General features: G+C 57.8%; 1 protein-coding gene across 1 annotated transcript in view; it reads right to left on the reverse strand.

Moving 5' to 3' along the window:
* Positions 1-7,681, reverse strand: part of IL1R2 (interleukin 1 receptor type 2) — a 29,618-nt gene extending 21,937 nt beyond the window's left edge. Inside the window, exon 1 of the mRNA XM_036263351.1 lies at positions 7,531-7,681. Within this exon, the coding sequence (XP_036119244.1) occupies positions 7,531-7,544 (14 nt within the window). The 5' untranslated portion in view covers positions 7,545-7,681. The remainder of the gene's footprint in view (positions 1-7,530) is intronic.
* Positions 7,682-15,655: the final 7,974 nt, after the last annotated feature.

The raw sequence follows: 15,655 nt of genomic DNA on the forward strand, positions 1-15,655 counted from the left end.
AGGCCACGTGCTTCCACCTGGTTTCCTTGCACCCTGGCTCTGAGGGAAACCAGCCACAGGCTAACTGTGCGCCGACCCTGAGCCTGCGTGAGAGGGACACCACCCCAGGGTCTGGTTGGCAGGCGCCCACGCACGGCCTCGCAGCAACCCTGCAGAGGCACCAGCCATGGAAAGCTGTCTTGGGCTGCCCAGCTGAGACACTGTTTGAACTCAGTCGAACCCCATGGAGCAGAAGAATCACCTAGCCGAGCCCGTCTCCAATTCATGACATACGGAATATGTGACAGGATAAAACGTTTGTGTCAAGTGACTCACTTTTGGAGCCATTGTTAAGCAGTAATGGATGATCAGAAATGCTCAGTCAGAAGCAGATTAGCCCATCTTTGGGGACAAAGCCTCTGTGTGAAATGTATTATCACCCACAGACCCTGCCGGGGCTCCTCCCGGGCGCTCACCGCTTCCTCCGGCCCGGCACCTGCTGTCTGGAGGGCCAAGGCTCCGCTGGGCGTGTCAGTGCCACCGCATGTCTGTGGACCTGGTCAGAGCCACAGTGTGACCGTCTTGCATTCTGTCTGGGGGAGGTGGGCAGCCCTGTGGCCAAGTGTCTTGTCTGTTTCATAAAAGGGACCAGCCCACAGAACAGTGCCCTCGCTGGAACTTCCTCGCTCTGTGAGCCATGGCGTACAAGCTAGTAAATGTCGTACCCATTTTTTTAAAAAGCAGATTAGAGGCAGTAAATTAGAACCAGGGAGAGGGCTGGTGTAAGAAAATCCACACAGAAGGAGTGACAGCTGGTTGACCAGTAACAGGGAAACGGAAAAACTGTAAAGACACATGCAAGAACCAAGTAATACAGGAATTAAGAGCAGAACAGCCTCAGGTGTCAGAGCAGAGCAGTGATGTCACAGAGTCCCCTGAATCATGACAGCTCAGCTGCAGGCAGAGCCCGCTGTGTCCAGGCTGAGACCGTGCGTGGCATGCGGGAGGGTGATGCCCTGGCTGCCTTCCAGTGCGTCCCCTCCACCCAGCCCAGGAAAGGGGAAGAGCCTCCGCGGCCGAGGGAAGGAAGTGGATGTGACGCGGGCGCTCATTCCTGGTAGGGAGGGGAAGTGGGAGAGAAAGGCCTGCGGGCTCTGGGCGGCAAGGGAGCCACAAGAGGAAGCAGGCAGATTCTTCTCCCTCTTCTGGGTTCAAAAACGGAGTGCCCACGCACACAGGGTGGGGGCTGCACCCAGAGGCACTTTGCTCGGCTTCAAACTGGGTCTCTCGGGGACCCCACTGTGCTCAAATAAGGAGCCCCCCAGGACGGGGAAGTGGGGACGTGGGGACGGTGGGCGTGACGGCGTGGCGTGTTTGGGTGCCGGGCCTGAGGTCAGTTCCCTGCCTCGGTGCCTCCCCGTGGGGAAAACCAGATGTTCCTCCGTGCCTGCCATGGAGAATGAGGAACTGAGGTCTGGGCCGTGACAAAGAGCAAGGTGACCTGGAGCGGAGGCTGCAGGACACTCAGCGCACAAGGAGCTTCTCCTTGCGGAATAACCACGGGCGTCAGCCCTGAGCTCTCCACCCCCTGCCACCTGGCTTCCCGGTGCTGCCCAGGGCCCTCGGGGTCCAGCGGCAATGCCACAGCAACTGTTCCGACTGGCTGGTGCTTGTGCCCTGCTGGTCGGCAGATATTTCAAGTATCATGTGCACAGGTGGCCAGTCTAAGCTGGGGAGAAATGGTGGCATGGCCAAGACACAGAGGACCTGGGGAGCCAGCCGGGGGACCAGAAGTAGACTCAGCGGGACACCCATGACAGCCAGGCCCAGGCACATGCCCGTGGACGCCGGGAAGACCCAGGGCCGGTGGGTGTGAGCTGGCCGCCGAACCCATCCAGCCTTGAGGGCACAGCGCCCCCTGAGGACACAGCGCCCCCGTGCGCAGAGCCCTCCTGGCTGGAAGGTGGTGGCGAGTGAGAAGCTCTGAAAGGCGGGGCTTCTGCCCGGAAGAGGCGGGGCTTCCACCCAGAAGAGGCGGGGCTTCCGCCCGGAAGAGGCGGGGCAATTCCCAGACAGGCAGGGTGAGCCCACCAAGGCGAGGGGAGCAGGTACTGGTGGTTTAATTCCCTTTTCCTGATGAAGAGGCGCCTGAAGAGACAAACGAGACTTGTTAGAAAAGGCACGTTTTGTGGCGTTGAACTCCCGTGGGTATAAATTCTCACCATGCATACGTTTCACAAGCATTTTCTTCCAAAACCGTTACATCCTCAAAACAGATGGCATTTTCTTTCCCTGCCCGAAGGTCATCTCCCGCTCTCTGGAAACCGCGCCCCCCGGGGACACCTTGGGCTCTGAGGGTCCCAGGGGCCCGCCAGCCTCCGCCCTGCGCCCATGTGGCCACGAGAGCAGATACGGTCCAGCGCACACAAAGACGGACGATGGAAAACCCAAGTGACTGTTGTCTGGCGACAGCCTGGACTCGTGGGTTTTCCACAGCCCCAGAGCCCGCCAGGAAGCTCCGCTCCGCTCCGCACCGGGGCTGGGCAGGCGTGGCACTCGCTCACCTGCCCTCCGGCTGCTCTCAGCGTGCCCCTGGGGCGGGGCGCTCCCTGCCACTGGGCCATCTGGAATCCTGGTACCTGCCCCTGCCACTCCAACCGACCTCCTCAGCCACACCATGTGGTGCAGGGAACCATGTTCACCAACATCTGGAACTTTTCTGTTTTGAAAAGGAGTTCCTTTCTCTGCACCCTTAAAGTGAGGCACGCCCCCAGGACTGGTGATAGCCATGAAAAGTAAGCGGGAAGGACGCGGGCATTTCCAGGTCTGCCCGTTTCTCTTTGGATGTCCTCCCCCGCCCTCTCTTCTCCTGCTCCCATTACCCTGAGCCCTCATTGATCAGCAGCAGTCACATAGGATGGCCAGGCCACCCTGATAAGAGGCTGAGGTGCCTGCTCCCTCGCTCCTGAATGTGTTTTTCCTTCTGTTTAGTAAAAGAAGCACCTGTTCCCACCGCAGTGCTCATGTCAAACAGTGAGTCCAAAGGCTGGTCTCTGAGCTCACTGTGGAAACAGCCTCTGAAGGCTACGACAGGCCATCACCGTCTGATGTGGCCGGCCGGTGATGACATACAGTGTGAGCAAAGTACCTGTGATATACTCAGCTGCAGGGTGCTCAAGTTAGCACTGCAGAATACCTGGGACTGCACACAGCAACCAAGAGAAGAATTGGGACATCGCGTCCCTTTTCCATTGCCATGTGGCAAACTGCCACAGCTCAGTGACTTCAGACCACACCCGGCGATTGCGCTCATCGCTGCGGGTCCGGTGTCCGGCCTCTGCTTGGATGGAGCTTGTGCTCAGGGTCTCACAGACTAACATCAAAGCCCAGGGCCCTGTCCAAGTGCACGTGTCTGGTGACAGAATTCCACTTTGCATTCTGTAGCTGAGGCCCCCACTTCCAGGCCGCTGTCAGCAGGGACCACTCTCAGCGACTAGAGGCCACCCACCACTTCCTGCCCCGTGGCCCTCTGCACAACACGACAGTTCATTTCCTCTGGCTCAGCAGAAGACTCCAGATGGGGCTTTACCTCTCTCTGACCTCCCAACTCTGACCTCTACACCTCTGTCCAAAGAGCCCTGGCTGGGTCAGACACACACGGTGGTTTCCCTTTTGATTAACTTCAGGTCAATCAACTGAGGACCTAAATCATATCTGCAAACTTCCTTCACCTTTGCAGTAGACAATGACCTAATCATGGACACGGCACCCCTCCTACCCATATATTTCACCCTCACTTAAGGGGAGGGGTTCAGACGAGGCCATGGATCACTGGGACTCATCTTAGAATTCCGCCTATTATAGACATTTAAGAAAATGTTCTGGTGAATAATAGCGCTAGGAAAGTTAGTATCCATGCATGTCCGTGAATGAACCTCTTCCCTGCTCCCGAACAAGGAAACCTCACCTGAATATTCTGAAGCCTGGTGCTCACAGTGTGGCTCGTGGGCCAGTGACATGGACATCACTTGTAAGAAATGCAGACTCGCAGGCCCAGCTCAGACCTGGGGGTCAGCCTCACCTGCCTATCGACAGGACTCGGGGTCTGAGGAGCGCTGGTCACTAGGAGGGGCCTGTCCGCAGATCAACCAGGCACACGAGTGAGAGCCGGCATGAAGTGCCCGTGCCCGGCTCGCCAGCCTGCTCGGTGCAATTCCGGAATTCTGCTGTCAGGGCTCAGAGTCTGAGGACGTGACGACGCTGCGACAAGACTGAAGACAGCTGACGCTGACGTGCACCAGCACGCAGGCAAAGTTTGGAAACGTATTATTTGTTTTCATTTTCCCAACATTTATGAACTACATACGATTACATTTGTCTTAGAGATTAAGACAGTGAGGCTTAGAGAAGTTAAATTCCTGCTCCAAGGAAGCAATACAAGGGGAGGGGCCAGGACAGGACCCTCACCCGTCCAACGGAGGCTATTCGACCACGTCGTCACCGGGTGTGGAGGCTGACAAACCAGAGCACGTGGACCAACCCAACCTGTGAACAGGTGCCACAGAGCCAAAGTGCTGGCACTGCCTCGCTGGCCACCTTTTCTGACGGGCAAGCACCTTCCAGTCGGCCAGAGGCCCGGTCCGTCCTGGCCTCACAGACCTGCCGGCCTCACGAGCCTCAAATGCACTCAGGTTTGCAGTCCCCAGCTAAGTCCATGCATTCTTAAATTCCCCCTTGACATTTCATAAAAAATGTGGGTGATAGGAATACCTTCCAGAGATTCTTCAAAATAACAAATAACCTGCTCTCTCATCCATCCCTTTCTTCTGGTGAGTGAAACTAGCACCCAGAAACATAAAGAGCCCTGGCTGGTGTTGCTCAGCAGTTAGAGGGTCCGCCACAGCAAAGAATCATGGGTTTGATTCCAGTCAAGGGCAGGAACCTTGGTTGTGGTTCATCCCTGGCCCTGGTTGGGGTTGTGCGGGAGGCAACCAATCAATGTGTCGCTCTCCCATCAATGTTTCTTTCACCCCCTCTCTCTCTCCCCCTCCCACTCTATCTGAAAATAAATGAAAAAATATCCTCGGGTGAGGATTAAAAAAACAACAACTAGAAACATAAAGTTACATTCCTAAGTCAAATAGGCAGCTAATATCTAGGTTTTAAACTGAGCTCTTTGCCCCAAAATCAAGTGCCACGGTCATTTTGCCTCCTGTGTTTAGGAAAGTATGTTTGCACAACCTGAAACGGGCTCCTGACGGAAGTGCCTCAGAAACACCTGCGTGGAATTTGACGCAGAACATCAGATTCTCTCCACTGCGCAGCTGGGGAGCCAAGCGCCGGTCCACGAGCCATCGCATGCGTGATGGGGTCAGAACACAGTTTGAAAGGAGAGTATGTCTCTGATTCGTTTATAAAGCGTTGGGCAGGGAGATGGGTAAGAGGTGGAACGGGGCACTGGACTCGGCCTCGAATAGACGTCAGAATTGCCTGGGAAGCTTTAAAAGCAACTCATGCCTGGGCTCCAACCCCCAAGCTCCTGATGCAATTGGCCCGGGACTTTTAAAAGCTCCCCAGGGCCGAGAGCTGCGGAGCAGGGATTCTGAGACGCTGGAGACTCCACATCAACTCAACACTGTTTCTTGTGGCGCCACTGGGATTGGCCCATGAGCTGGCCACAGATACGCCCACGCTCATTTCACCTGTTCGCCGCCCTCTTCCCCTCAGCCACGCTCCTTTGTGGGCAGAGAACAGAAGAGCTGACCTGAGGTAGAGCTTCAGGCATGCCGGCCTCACGTGCCCTGCCCGGGCCTGCTTCTCCCCGTGACCCAGAAGGGCCTGTCTAACCCTCCCGCTCGGCACGCCTGTCAAACCACCAGGTGTCTCTGTGACCTCTGTTTTCAAATGGCCCCAAGGCCCTTGTCCTGAAATAATACGTAGGTTTGCCACTGGGCATGAAGTGCTCTCACGGTGTGGTTCCCAGACCAACAGCAGCAGCATCACCTGGGCACTTGGAAATGCAGGTCCTGCCATACCACACACACACCTGCTGAATCGGAAAGGCGGACAGGGCCCAAGTTGTGTTTTAACAAGCCCTTCAGGTGATGCTGTGGGTTCAGGTTTGAGAACCACTAGTCAAAGTGTCCCCAAATGTCCCATCAAGAGAGGTCATGGTCAAGTGTCCCCATTGATGTGATGGAGATGGCAGTACAGACAGACAGCCCAGATCTGTTCTCCTTGTACTGCTTCTTCTCTGTGTCATGAGAGGCTGCTATCCTGGGGAAGCAGGCGGGGGAGTGGGGAGGTCTGTGCGTCTTCTGGTCACTCAGTTGTTTGCTGTCAAATCAATGGACTTGGAGGTGGGGTGGGAGGGAAATGCTGAGGGGTGGCCTGCGGTCAGGGCACAAAAGAAGCTCCCAGGCCAACTGGGAACAAGTGGGAAGAGACCTCCTTCTTGCCTTTTAGAATAATCAAGTAGGCTAAACTATAATTAAAACCGACAAGACCATGGTGAGATTTGAGGGCAGGGACTCTCTTTTGTTCCATACCAAGCTGGAGGAAGGGACCCCATTCTGATGGGAAGGCAAGCTCGGAGAACAGGCCAGGGAGGGGGCCTGGTGGGTGGGCTGGGCTGCAGAGGAGGAGGTGGCCTCAGTTCACAGAAGAGACTCAGAGATGATGAGCAGAGCGGGAGCCCAGAGGCGGGGGACTCCCGAGGGAGGCGGTTCCAAGAAGACAGCCTCCGGAGGGGAGTGGGGCTCAAGGGGAGACTGTCCAGCAGTGACAGCAGACTTGAGGCAGTGCCGTGGCACCACCCAAGTGCTCCCTGGGCCGGAGTCTTTCCCCCTCCGCCACCTTGGCTCCTCCTCAGCAACAGATGGGGAAACTGAGGCACTGACGGTGAAAATGAATCCTGTCATTTACTCCAGTATGATTGAGAGTAAATATATATATATATATATATATATCTCCTCACCCAGAGATATTCTTCCACTTACCTCAGATAGAGTGGGAGAGGAAGAGAGAGACAGAGAGAAATGTCTCTCCATCTCCCCTCTCTCCCTCTCTCCACTCTCTTCCTCTCTCCCTTTCTTCTCTCTCTCCCTCTCCCCTCTCCCCCCTCTCTCCCCTCCCTCCCATCCCCCTTCTCTCCCCTCCCTCCCATCCCCCCTCTCTCCCCTCCCTCCCATCCCCCCTCTCTCCTCTCCCTTCCATCCCCCCTGCTCTCTCTCCCTCCCACCCCCTCTCTCCTCTCCCTCCCATCCCCCCTCTCTCCTCTCCCTCCCATCCCCCCTCTCTCCCCTCCCTCCCATCCCCCCTGCTCTCTCTCCCCTCCCTCCCATCCCCCCTCTCCCCTCCCTCCCATCCCCCCTCTCTCCTCTCCCTCCCATCCCCCCTCTCTCCTCTCCCTCCCACCCCCCCTCTCCTCTCCCTCCCATCCCCCCTCTCTCCCCTCCCTCCCATCCCCCCTGCTCTCTCTCCCCTCCCTCCCATCCCCCCTGCTCTCTCTCCCTCCCCCCTGCTCTCTCTCCTCTCTCAGAAGCCTCTTACCTGCAGCTCAGCATTTTCTACCTCGTTGCTCCTTGTGTGGGGAAGGCTGCGGCGTCCTGTCACCTCAGTGTGCTCGGCTCTGGGGTAGGGATATATATCCTCGTCCTCCAGGGATTTCCTAATGGGCTGTGTCGAGCTCTGACTGGGTGGTGGCAGACACACCTTTTCCCTCCTTCCAGGACAGCAGGGCTGCAGGGTGCACGGTCACTCACAGGGGAAGTGGCCAAGGAAACTGCGTAAGTTTCCCTATTTTCTGTGACTGTGTCCTTCCCGCTGAGCAGTGGTTTGAAGTGGTGTGTGCTCTGCCCGACCCAGGCCCGGTTAGAGACGGAAAGAGGACTCAGTCTTCACCAGTGGGATGGGCCGTGTTTCCCCTTGGAAGCCTCGGGATGGAAGGAAGGCAAAGCTTTAAGTCCCAGCTCCCCGTTTTACATGATTTTAACTGTTCATGAAGGAAAGGAGTGATTTTCTGAATCTTTATTACTGTTTGTGGAATTTGCCTGACTGAATTGTTTGTACTCTGAAAATCAGAATCCATTCCTAAGTCATATCTGTACAAAACATGTCTCTTCGCCTTCCCTACAGGCCCAGAAATGACATGATGGCTCTTGTCTCCCCATCATGAGCCATCCTGCTGAGAGGAGCTCCCCCATAGACACAGGCGCCTGCGGCCCGCCCCAGCGCCGCCCTCGGCCCCGCCCCCCGCGCACAGCTGGAGCCCTGCTGCCCAGCCCAGACGGCTCTCGGGGGGCGTCCAGTGCCCCCCTTGACAGGAACAGAAGCCAAGGGAGCGGGGAAGGATTCGGCCAGTTCCGAGAAGGCCTGGGACCAGGGCTGAGCCCTCTGGGTCACAGTCTAGGCAGAGGTGCAGTAGATTCCTCTGCTGGTAGATGGAGGGAAAGAACACTTCCTGAAATGTCCTTGAAAATCCACGCAACTGACCTTGACACGTCCTGTCAGGTTCACTCAGACCTTGAGGTTCTTCCAGATGCTGAAGCTCTTTGAGAGCAAAGGTAGGAATTTCACATCCAGAACAAAGGGCTGAAAGTCAAAAGGACCCGTTCGCCCTAGTTTTATCCTTTCGCTAACAAGGAAGGGGGCTCTCAGGTGGGAAAATCAAACCCGGGAGAAGCAGTGTTGAAGCTAGATGGGACCTTAGAGATGTCAGAGCATCATCCAGTGTCACAAGGGGCACGGGCACCCGTGAGGAAGCTGCGTTAGCCCCGCGCTGCGCCTCCTGTCGCCATGGGCATGTTCTCATGGAAGCTATGACTACCCCCAAAATAGTTTGTTGAGCAAAATGTCAAAGTTACATTGAATCCATATTTACTCTTTTTCCAAGGACTGGGGGAATATTTGTATTTGTTCTGTAATTTGTCGTTAAAGATTAAAGAATGGGCTATAATGCTGGGGTCAAGCTGAGTCAGTTTCAAAGGTGTGAATTCACCCCAGCAGGAAAATCTCATCAAATTCCATCCTCATCCCAGGACAAAGGGCATGAGAATGACCAAGGCTGCTACACTGAGAGACATCAGCACATCAGGCCGCGCTGACCTGCCTTGGTTGGGATCCTATTCAGGAAGGAGCACAGGGCAGCCCGCAGCGCCACGGGGCCAAGGAGAGGAAGTGGGATCACGCAATCTGCCGCCGGCCAGGCCGAACTGGAACTGCTGAGCTTGTGATCCACAAAGAGGAATTGACATGCCCTCGTGTCTCGTACGGGAGAGCCACCAGAACTGCTTGAACAGTCTCCGAGAGCTCACATCTCAGACCCAGCCGTCAGCCAGATGGCCGTCTGCAGCCCACTGGAGAACGGCTGTTTGCAGCCTCTCCACTCCCCCCCATGGCCTGCACGGTCCTGTCTCACCATCTGCAGTACATTTGGCTCCATTTCTCCACCAACTGATGGAAAAGAAACTAGGCACAGGATGTTCCCAAGTATCTCGAAAGCCTCCGAGTCTAAGGTGCAATCTCCCAGGATGTGTACTGCGAGGATTGAAGCAGTGAGTCAACTTCTGAGACCCAGAGGCCTTCCCGACGCCCGCCCTGGTTCAGAGAGCAGCAGTGAGCTCTGAGAAGCCCCTCCCTCCTGGGATGTGGAGGCTGGAGGGTTGGGGCGGGAGAGGGCAGGAGAGGAGGGGGTGTGTTGGCACTTGTCGTGTAGTGACAGGGACACTGCGTCCCTGGTTTTATGAGACTGCCTCTGTCCTATTATTCCCATAAAGTCACTCACTTGTGTCACATCAGATTCCTTAAATTTGATTCAAGAAAATACAGTGTGGAGGAGGCACCGTTCCATGACACGCTGACCCACGAGCTGGCCCCGGGCCAGACAGCGGTTGCTTACCACAAACTTCCCTTAAGGACTGTGTGATGTTCAGTTCCTACTGGTGTTAATTCTGACAGATGCAGTGCCTCCCCTGCTCCCACTGCGTGCTGAGCCCTGGCTGTCCTTACCTGACCTGGCGGCATCCACAGGCGAGGACCTGTGACTTCCCTTCTGCCTCAGACAGTTCTTTGCACCTGCCAAGCAGCATCTTGTAGCCCCCCCCCAAGATGCATCATATTTACTAAGTGTCCCTTAAGCTCTACTGGTCACCAGCAGGGAGTGGCCAGCCTCTTTCTTTGGTCTCTCCTGGTCCTCCCCTTGGCCAGTATTCTGCAGTCCGAGGACCTGTCCCTGGGTCTGTGTGCAGTGGCATACAGTTACCAAATCCATGAGTCAGTGTGGCAATCAGACCCGTAAAAGTAAAAATTCTAAGGCCTGCAATGATCAGCTGGACGATCACAGAAAAAAGGTCTATGTCATAGAGGCAGGAGAAAGTTACTGCCTTCCCACTAACATTCACAAGTCAGCAAATCAGACAACACACGGCCGTGTGGCCTTGGTGTGCTCACCTGTCGGGGAGGTGGCGGAGGTCAGTGAGCTGGGACCAGCTTCCCAGGGCTGCTGCCACGAGTCGCGAGCCGTGTTACAGCTCCAGTTCATTCTCTCCCAGTTCTGGGCTCGGACCTGACCAGTCTCGGGCCAAAGCCAAGGTGCTGGCTGTGCAGAGTCCTCCAGGCTCCCGGGACGACCGTGTTGACTCGCGCTCCCACAGCCGGTCCTCGCCCCTGGGCCGTCCCCAGCACTGCTTTCTCTCCCACTGCCATCGCCACCGGGCCTGCCTCCTCGGGCCCTGTGACAGGGTCCCTCGTGACTATGCCTGAAAACCCCCAGTTTAACCACCTCTGTGGAATCCCGTTTGCCGAAGAAGGTGCCGGGAGGAAGCCGGGCTGCTCCGGGTCAGCGTCCAGCTCCTCACGAGCTGCGCCGGGCCGTCACCCGGCAGCCTGTGCGCCCACTGGGAGCAGAAGCGTGGGAAGGGTCTGCGTGAGAGTGGCCTGGAGCGGCCCGGGGCTCAGGCTGGCCGGAAAGCGCTCTCGGAGCGCCCAGAGAGCTCTGGGACGCCCAGGACAGCTTCGCCTGGCTCCGCAGTTTGGGGAACCGTCTCTGTTACGGAAAGGCTTCTCCTTCTCCTCGCCTGGTCTTCAGTGAGAGCCACTGGAAAGGGTGAGAATTCCAGGGCACCCGTGACAATAATGGCCACTGCTCGCTCCCTCCAACCTCCGCGGGACCCAGAGCAAGGACAGGACGGCGCTGGAAGTGGTCCTCCTGCACTCACTCTCCCTGCCCAGGGCGCCTGCCCCTCCACCTGCAAGGAGCCTTCCCTCTGCCTGGGTGTCAGGAGGCTCTGGGCGGCCCGCCTACTCAGATTTAAGGACCTTGCATGGAATGGGGGCCCTGCTTCCCTCAGCCTTGCCCTGTCACCTCTGGGCCTGGGACCCGCCAGTGCTGGGGACGTGGCCTGCAGAGGAGAAGCCTAGAGGGTGGTCTCATGGGGCGCTGGCAGGCCATTCACTCCGGGCTCTGTGGGAGGGTGGGGAAATGCTTTCCTGAGGCTCAGAGAGGAAGATGTGCTCCTGCTAGAGCTGTGGCCCCTCTCAGGTGGTCTCCCTTCTCTTCTCCGCTGCTGAGCTCCAGCGCAAGCTCCCTCCCGGGAGGGAAGAAGGAGGACCTGCGGCCAACAGCCCAGCTGCGCTCTGAGCTGGTCCAAGCTGAGAGAGGAGGACACAAATCATGATGGTCTTGCCCACAGTCAAGTCCGTCTCAGGTGCGCTGTCTCCGTTATGCGCCCTGAGCTGAGAGGAGCACCCTCTGGGGCAGTGGGCACTGTGCCCCTTGCCCACGCCAGGGCAGAGCTGCAGACCAGAGCAGGAGGCTCCATCTGCAGGGCTTGTCATGACCAGAGCCGGTGCAGGAGAAGATGGTGGAAGAACCGTCCTACCCAGTACCTACGCCAGAGCCAAAGCCCCGCTTCCGCCCACCTCCCAGGGGCCACCGGTTCCCCTCCACGTGACCTGGTCCTCCTCTCCACCGCCCGCCATTCAGCAGCCCCACCAGAGTTCTAACCACTCGTTAGAAATGAAAACCACAAATATTTGAATTATTAAACTGACTTTAGACTCATAAGAAAGGTGGTTTAAAAAAAAGTGGCCCCGCCCTGGCCGGTTTGGCTCAGCGGTTAGAGCGTCGGCCTGCGGTACTGAGAGACCCGGGTTCGGTTCCCGCTAAGGGCACGTACCTCGGTTGCAGTTTGTCCCCGGCCCTGGTTGGTTGTGCGGGTGGCAGCCACTCGATGTGTCCCTTCACATCGATGTTTCTCTCTCTCTCTCTTCCTCTCTCTCCCTCCGCTCTATCAGAACAAAGGATGGAAAAAATGTCCTCGGGTGAGGATAAAAAAAAAAAAAAAAAGTGGCCCCTAACCACTGTGTGTGTTGGGTTTGGGGTTTTTCCTAAGGAAGTGCTGCGCCTTATTCTGGCTGCCCCAGAGCCCCACCAGCCTCCCAGTGCTACGGCCTAGAGTGATCGCTCTTCCAGCACATAAGGAGCCCCACCCGATGCAGAAAACTTGAAAAAAATTCAAAGGACACTTTCAGGAAATTAAGTATCTATGATACCGGAGTGAAGTGACAGGCAGCAGGCTGTGTTTTGAATGTTTACGTGTCTAAGGCAGCTGTCCCCCCCCGCCCCCCCAAATGCTGCCAGCTCCCGCGATATCTCAGCTTCCAGGAGTCCCTCCTCGAATCGCGAGGCCTTGCTCTTTCCGTCCCCCTGGGCCACCTGCAGAGCATTCAGCGGGAGCCCCGCAGCGCCCGCCCTGTGCCGCTGCCCGCCCTCCCGCCCGCCCGCCCGCCCGCGCGTCGCGTTGCAGGGACTCAGCCCGGTCCCCCTGGCAGGCACCTGAACCTCAGGCAGAGCCCTGATTTTGGTGTTCTATCTTCAAAGCACCCACGGCCCGCAGGGCCCGCAGGGCAGGCAGTCACCGGCTCGGTGCTTGGGCTCAGCAGGCTTTGGCAGCTGGAATCAGGGTCTTGATGGACGTTAATCGCAGAGGAAAACCCACGTCCTTCGATGTCCCGTCATGTGCTGGCACACTTCGTGGGAAGTGTCATTCACATGGTTCCCACATGATCCCACGAGCGCTCCGCCTTGGCCCCGGGCGGGCGGCATGCCGCACCGGTAAGCTCGGTCCCGCAGCTGCCGCTGGGTGCAGCCGCTGTTTGGACTGAACTGTTCTGAGAGACAGACTCCAGCAGGACTGGCGTGACCGCGGGAGCCCAGCTCAGAGCCGCCGACTCCCCGTCGCTCTGCAAACCGCCCTGTGCCAGCCACACCTGGACTTCACAGTCCACATTCTGATGCTTTGGCCTCCGGGGGCGGACTCGCTGACCCCTCCAGGAGCTCGCCAAGTCCTAGAGAGTGCGCACGCTCGCCCACAAGCATGGCTGGAGTAACAGCGACCGAGCCCACACCCAGCCACCTTCAAACGTGTCCACTGTGACATGCCAAGGTCCCCACTGGAGGGTCCTCTCCCCCTCAGATGGAATGCCTTTTGAGGATTCCCGTCTCCTTTGGGTTAAGAAGAGTAGATATAAACCATTTTTTCCTACACCCAGGCAGGGCAGCCCAGAGCTCTCGAAGGTAAAGCAAGCAGCCCAGCAGAAGCGGAGAGCCAGGAGAGCAGAGGTGGGGGCAGAAAACCGCGAGGCCCAGGGAGACTCCGGTGCCCGCGGGCACCTGCCTCAAAGCTTTGCCCAGACCAACAGCAGCAGTGTGTCGGGAGCTTGTTAGACAGCAGACTCCGCCCCTCCTCAGAGACTGACTCAGAAACCAGGGGAGGGCCCACACTGCCCCAGGGCTCTCAGCTAGCAAGCCCCCAGATGGTTCCGATGTGAGACTTCTAGAGGAGCTGCCCCAGGGGTTCTGCACCCCGGCTGCCCAGCGTCTCGGGAACACCGATGCGCAGGCCTCGCTCACAGCCCCCGCTGCAGAGGCTCCGGCGCCAGCGCTCCTGAAGCTGGCCCAGGGCTGTTGTGCGCGGCCCCCAGAGCCACCGTCTCGGGCTCGCACCACACACCCTCCAGGGCTGTCTTGGCTTCTGTAGGGAAAAAAGCAAGTGGATGAGAAAATTCCCAGGCTGACCCGTGGAGGACAGTTAAGGAGAAAGACAGAGGTGATGCCGCGGTTGCTGGCGCTCAGAAGAGGGCTCGCAGACAACGGACCTTTCAGCTCTGATCCCTGAAGCTGCGCAGGTCGAGCAGGAGCATCAGACTCCAGTTGCCACAAAGAAGCTCAGTGAAGTGTGCTGCCATGTGTGTAACCCTAACTGATGATTGGGAAATCACTGTGTGCCCCCTAGCTGGACCTGCTTAGTCAAAATAACCTCAGCAGCCCTGGCCGGTTTGGCTCAGCAGTTAGAGCGACGGCCTGTGGTCTGGAGAACCTGGGTTCGGTTCCGCTAAAGGCATGTACCTCGGTTGCACTTTGTCCCCGGCCCTGGTTGGGTTGTGTGGGTGGCAGCCACTCAATATGGCCCTTTCACGTCAATGTTTCCCTCTCTCCCTCCTACCCTATCTGAACAAAAAATGTAAAAATGTCCTCGGGTGAGGATAAAAAAATAATAACCTCAGCAAATTGGAATACTCCCTGAAACAAGGAATTGTTGGGAGCCGGCTACGTGTCTGACAGAGTCCACAGAGTCTAGAGTCTTGAGTTAGAGACTCGACCTCCCCCACAGTCTCAAGGACTCAGGCTTGCACTGAGTTAGTACAGCTCGGGGCTAAGTGTGACCCCATGTACCTTGAAATACCTGAGATACCTGGGTGCTCCTGGGTGTGCCTGGTGTACCTGGTGTGCCTGGTGTACCTGGGTGTGCCTGGGTGTGCCTAGTGTGCCTGGGTGCTCCTGGGTGTGCCTGGTGTGCCTGGGTGCTCCTGGGTGTGCCTGGGTGTGCCTGGTGTACCTGGGTGCTCCTGGGTGTGCCTGGTGTACCTGGGTGTGCCTGGTGTGCCTGGGTGCTCCTGGGTGTGCCTGGTGTACCTGGGTGCTCCTGGGTGTGCCTGGGTGTACCTGGGTGTGCCTGGGTGTGCCTGGTGTACCTGGGTGTGCCTGGTGTGCCTGGTGTACCTGGGTGTGCCTGGTGTGCCTGGGTGCTCCTGGGTGTGCCTGGGTGTGCCTGGTGTACCTGGGTGTGCCTGGGTGTGCCTGGTGTACCTGGGTGTGCCTGGTGTGCCTGGGTGCTCCTGGGTGTGCCTGGTGTGCCTGGGTGTGCCTGGGTGCTCCTGGGTGTGCCTGGTGTACCTGGGTGTGCCTGGTGTGCCTGGGTGTGCCTGGTGTACCTGGGTGTGCCTGGTGTGCCTGGGTGTGCCTGGGTGCTCCTGGGTGTGCCTGGTGTACCTGGGTGTACCTGGGTGTGCCTGGGTGCGCCTGGTGTGCCTGGGTGCTCCTGGGTGTGCCTGGTGTGCCTGGGTGTGCCTGGGTGTGCCTGGTGTACCTGGGTGTGCCTGGGTGTGCCTGGTGTGCCTGGGTGTGCCTGGGTGTGCCTGGTGTACCTGGGTGTGCCTGGGTGCGCCTGGTGTGCCTGGGTGCTCCTGGGTGTGCCTGGTGTGCCTGGGTGTGCCTGGTGTACTTGGGTATACCTGGTGTACCTGGGTGTGCCTGGGTGCTCCTGGGTGTGCCTTGGTGTGCCTGGGTGTGCCTGGTGTGCCTGGGTGTGCCTGGTGTACCTGGGTGTGCCTGGGT

The sequence above is a fragment of the Molossus molossus genome, unplaced genomic scaffold (assembly GCF_014108415.1).
Source record: "Molossus molossus isolate mMolMol1 unplaced genomic scaffold, mMolMol1.p scaffold_m16_p_15, whole genome shotgun sequence".
Taxonomy (NCBI): domain Eukaryota; kingdom Metazoa; phylum Chordata; class Mammalia; order Chiroptera; family Molossidae; genus Molossus; species Molossus molossus.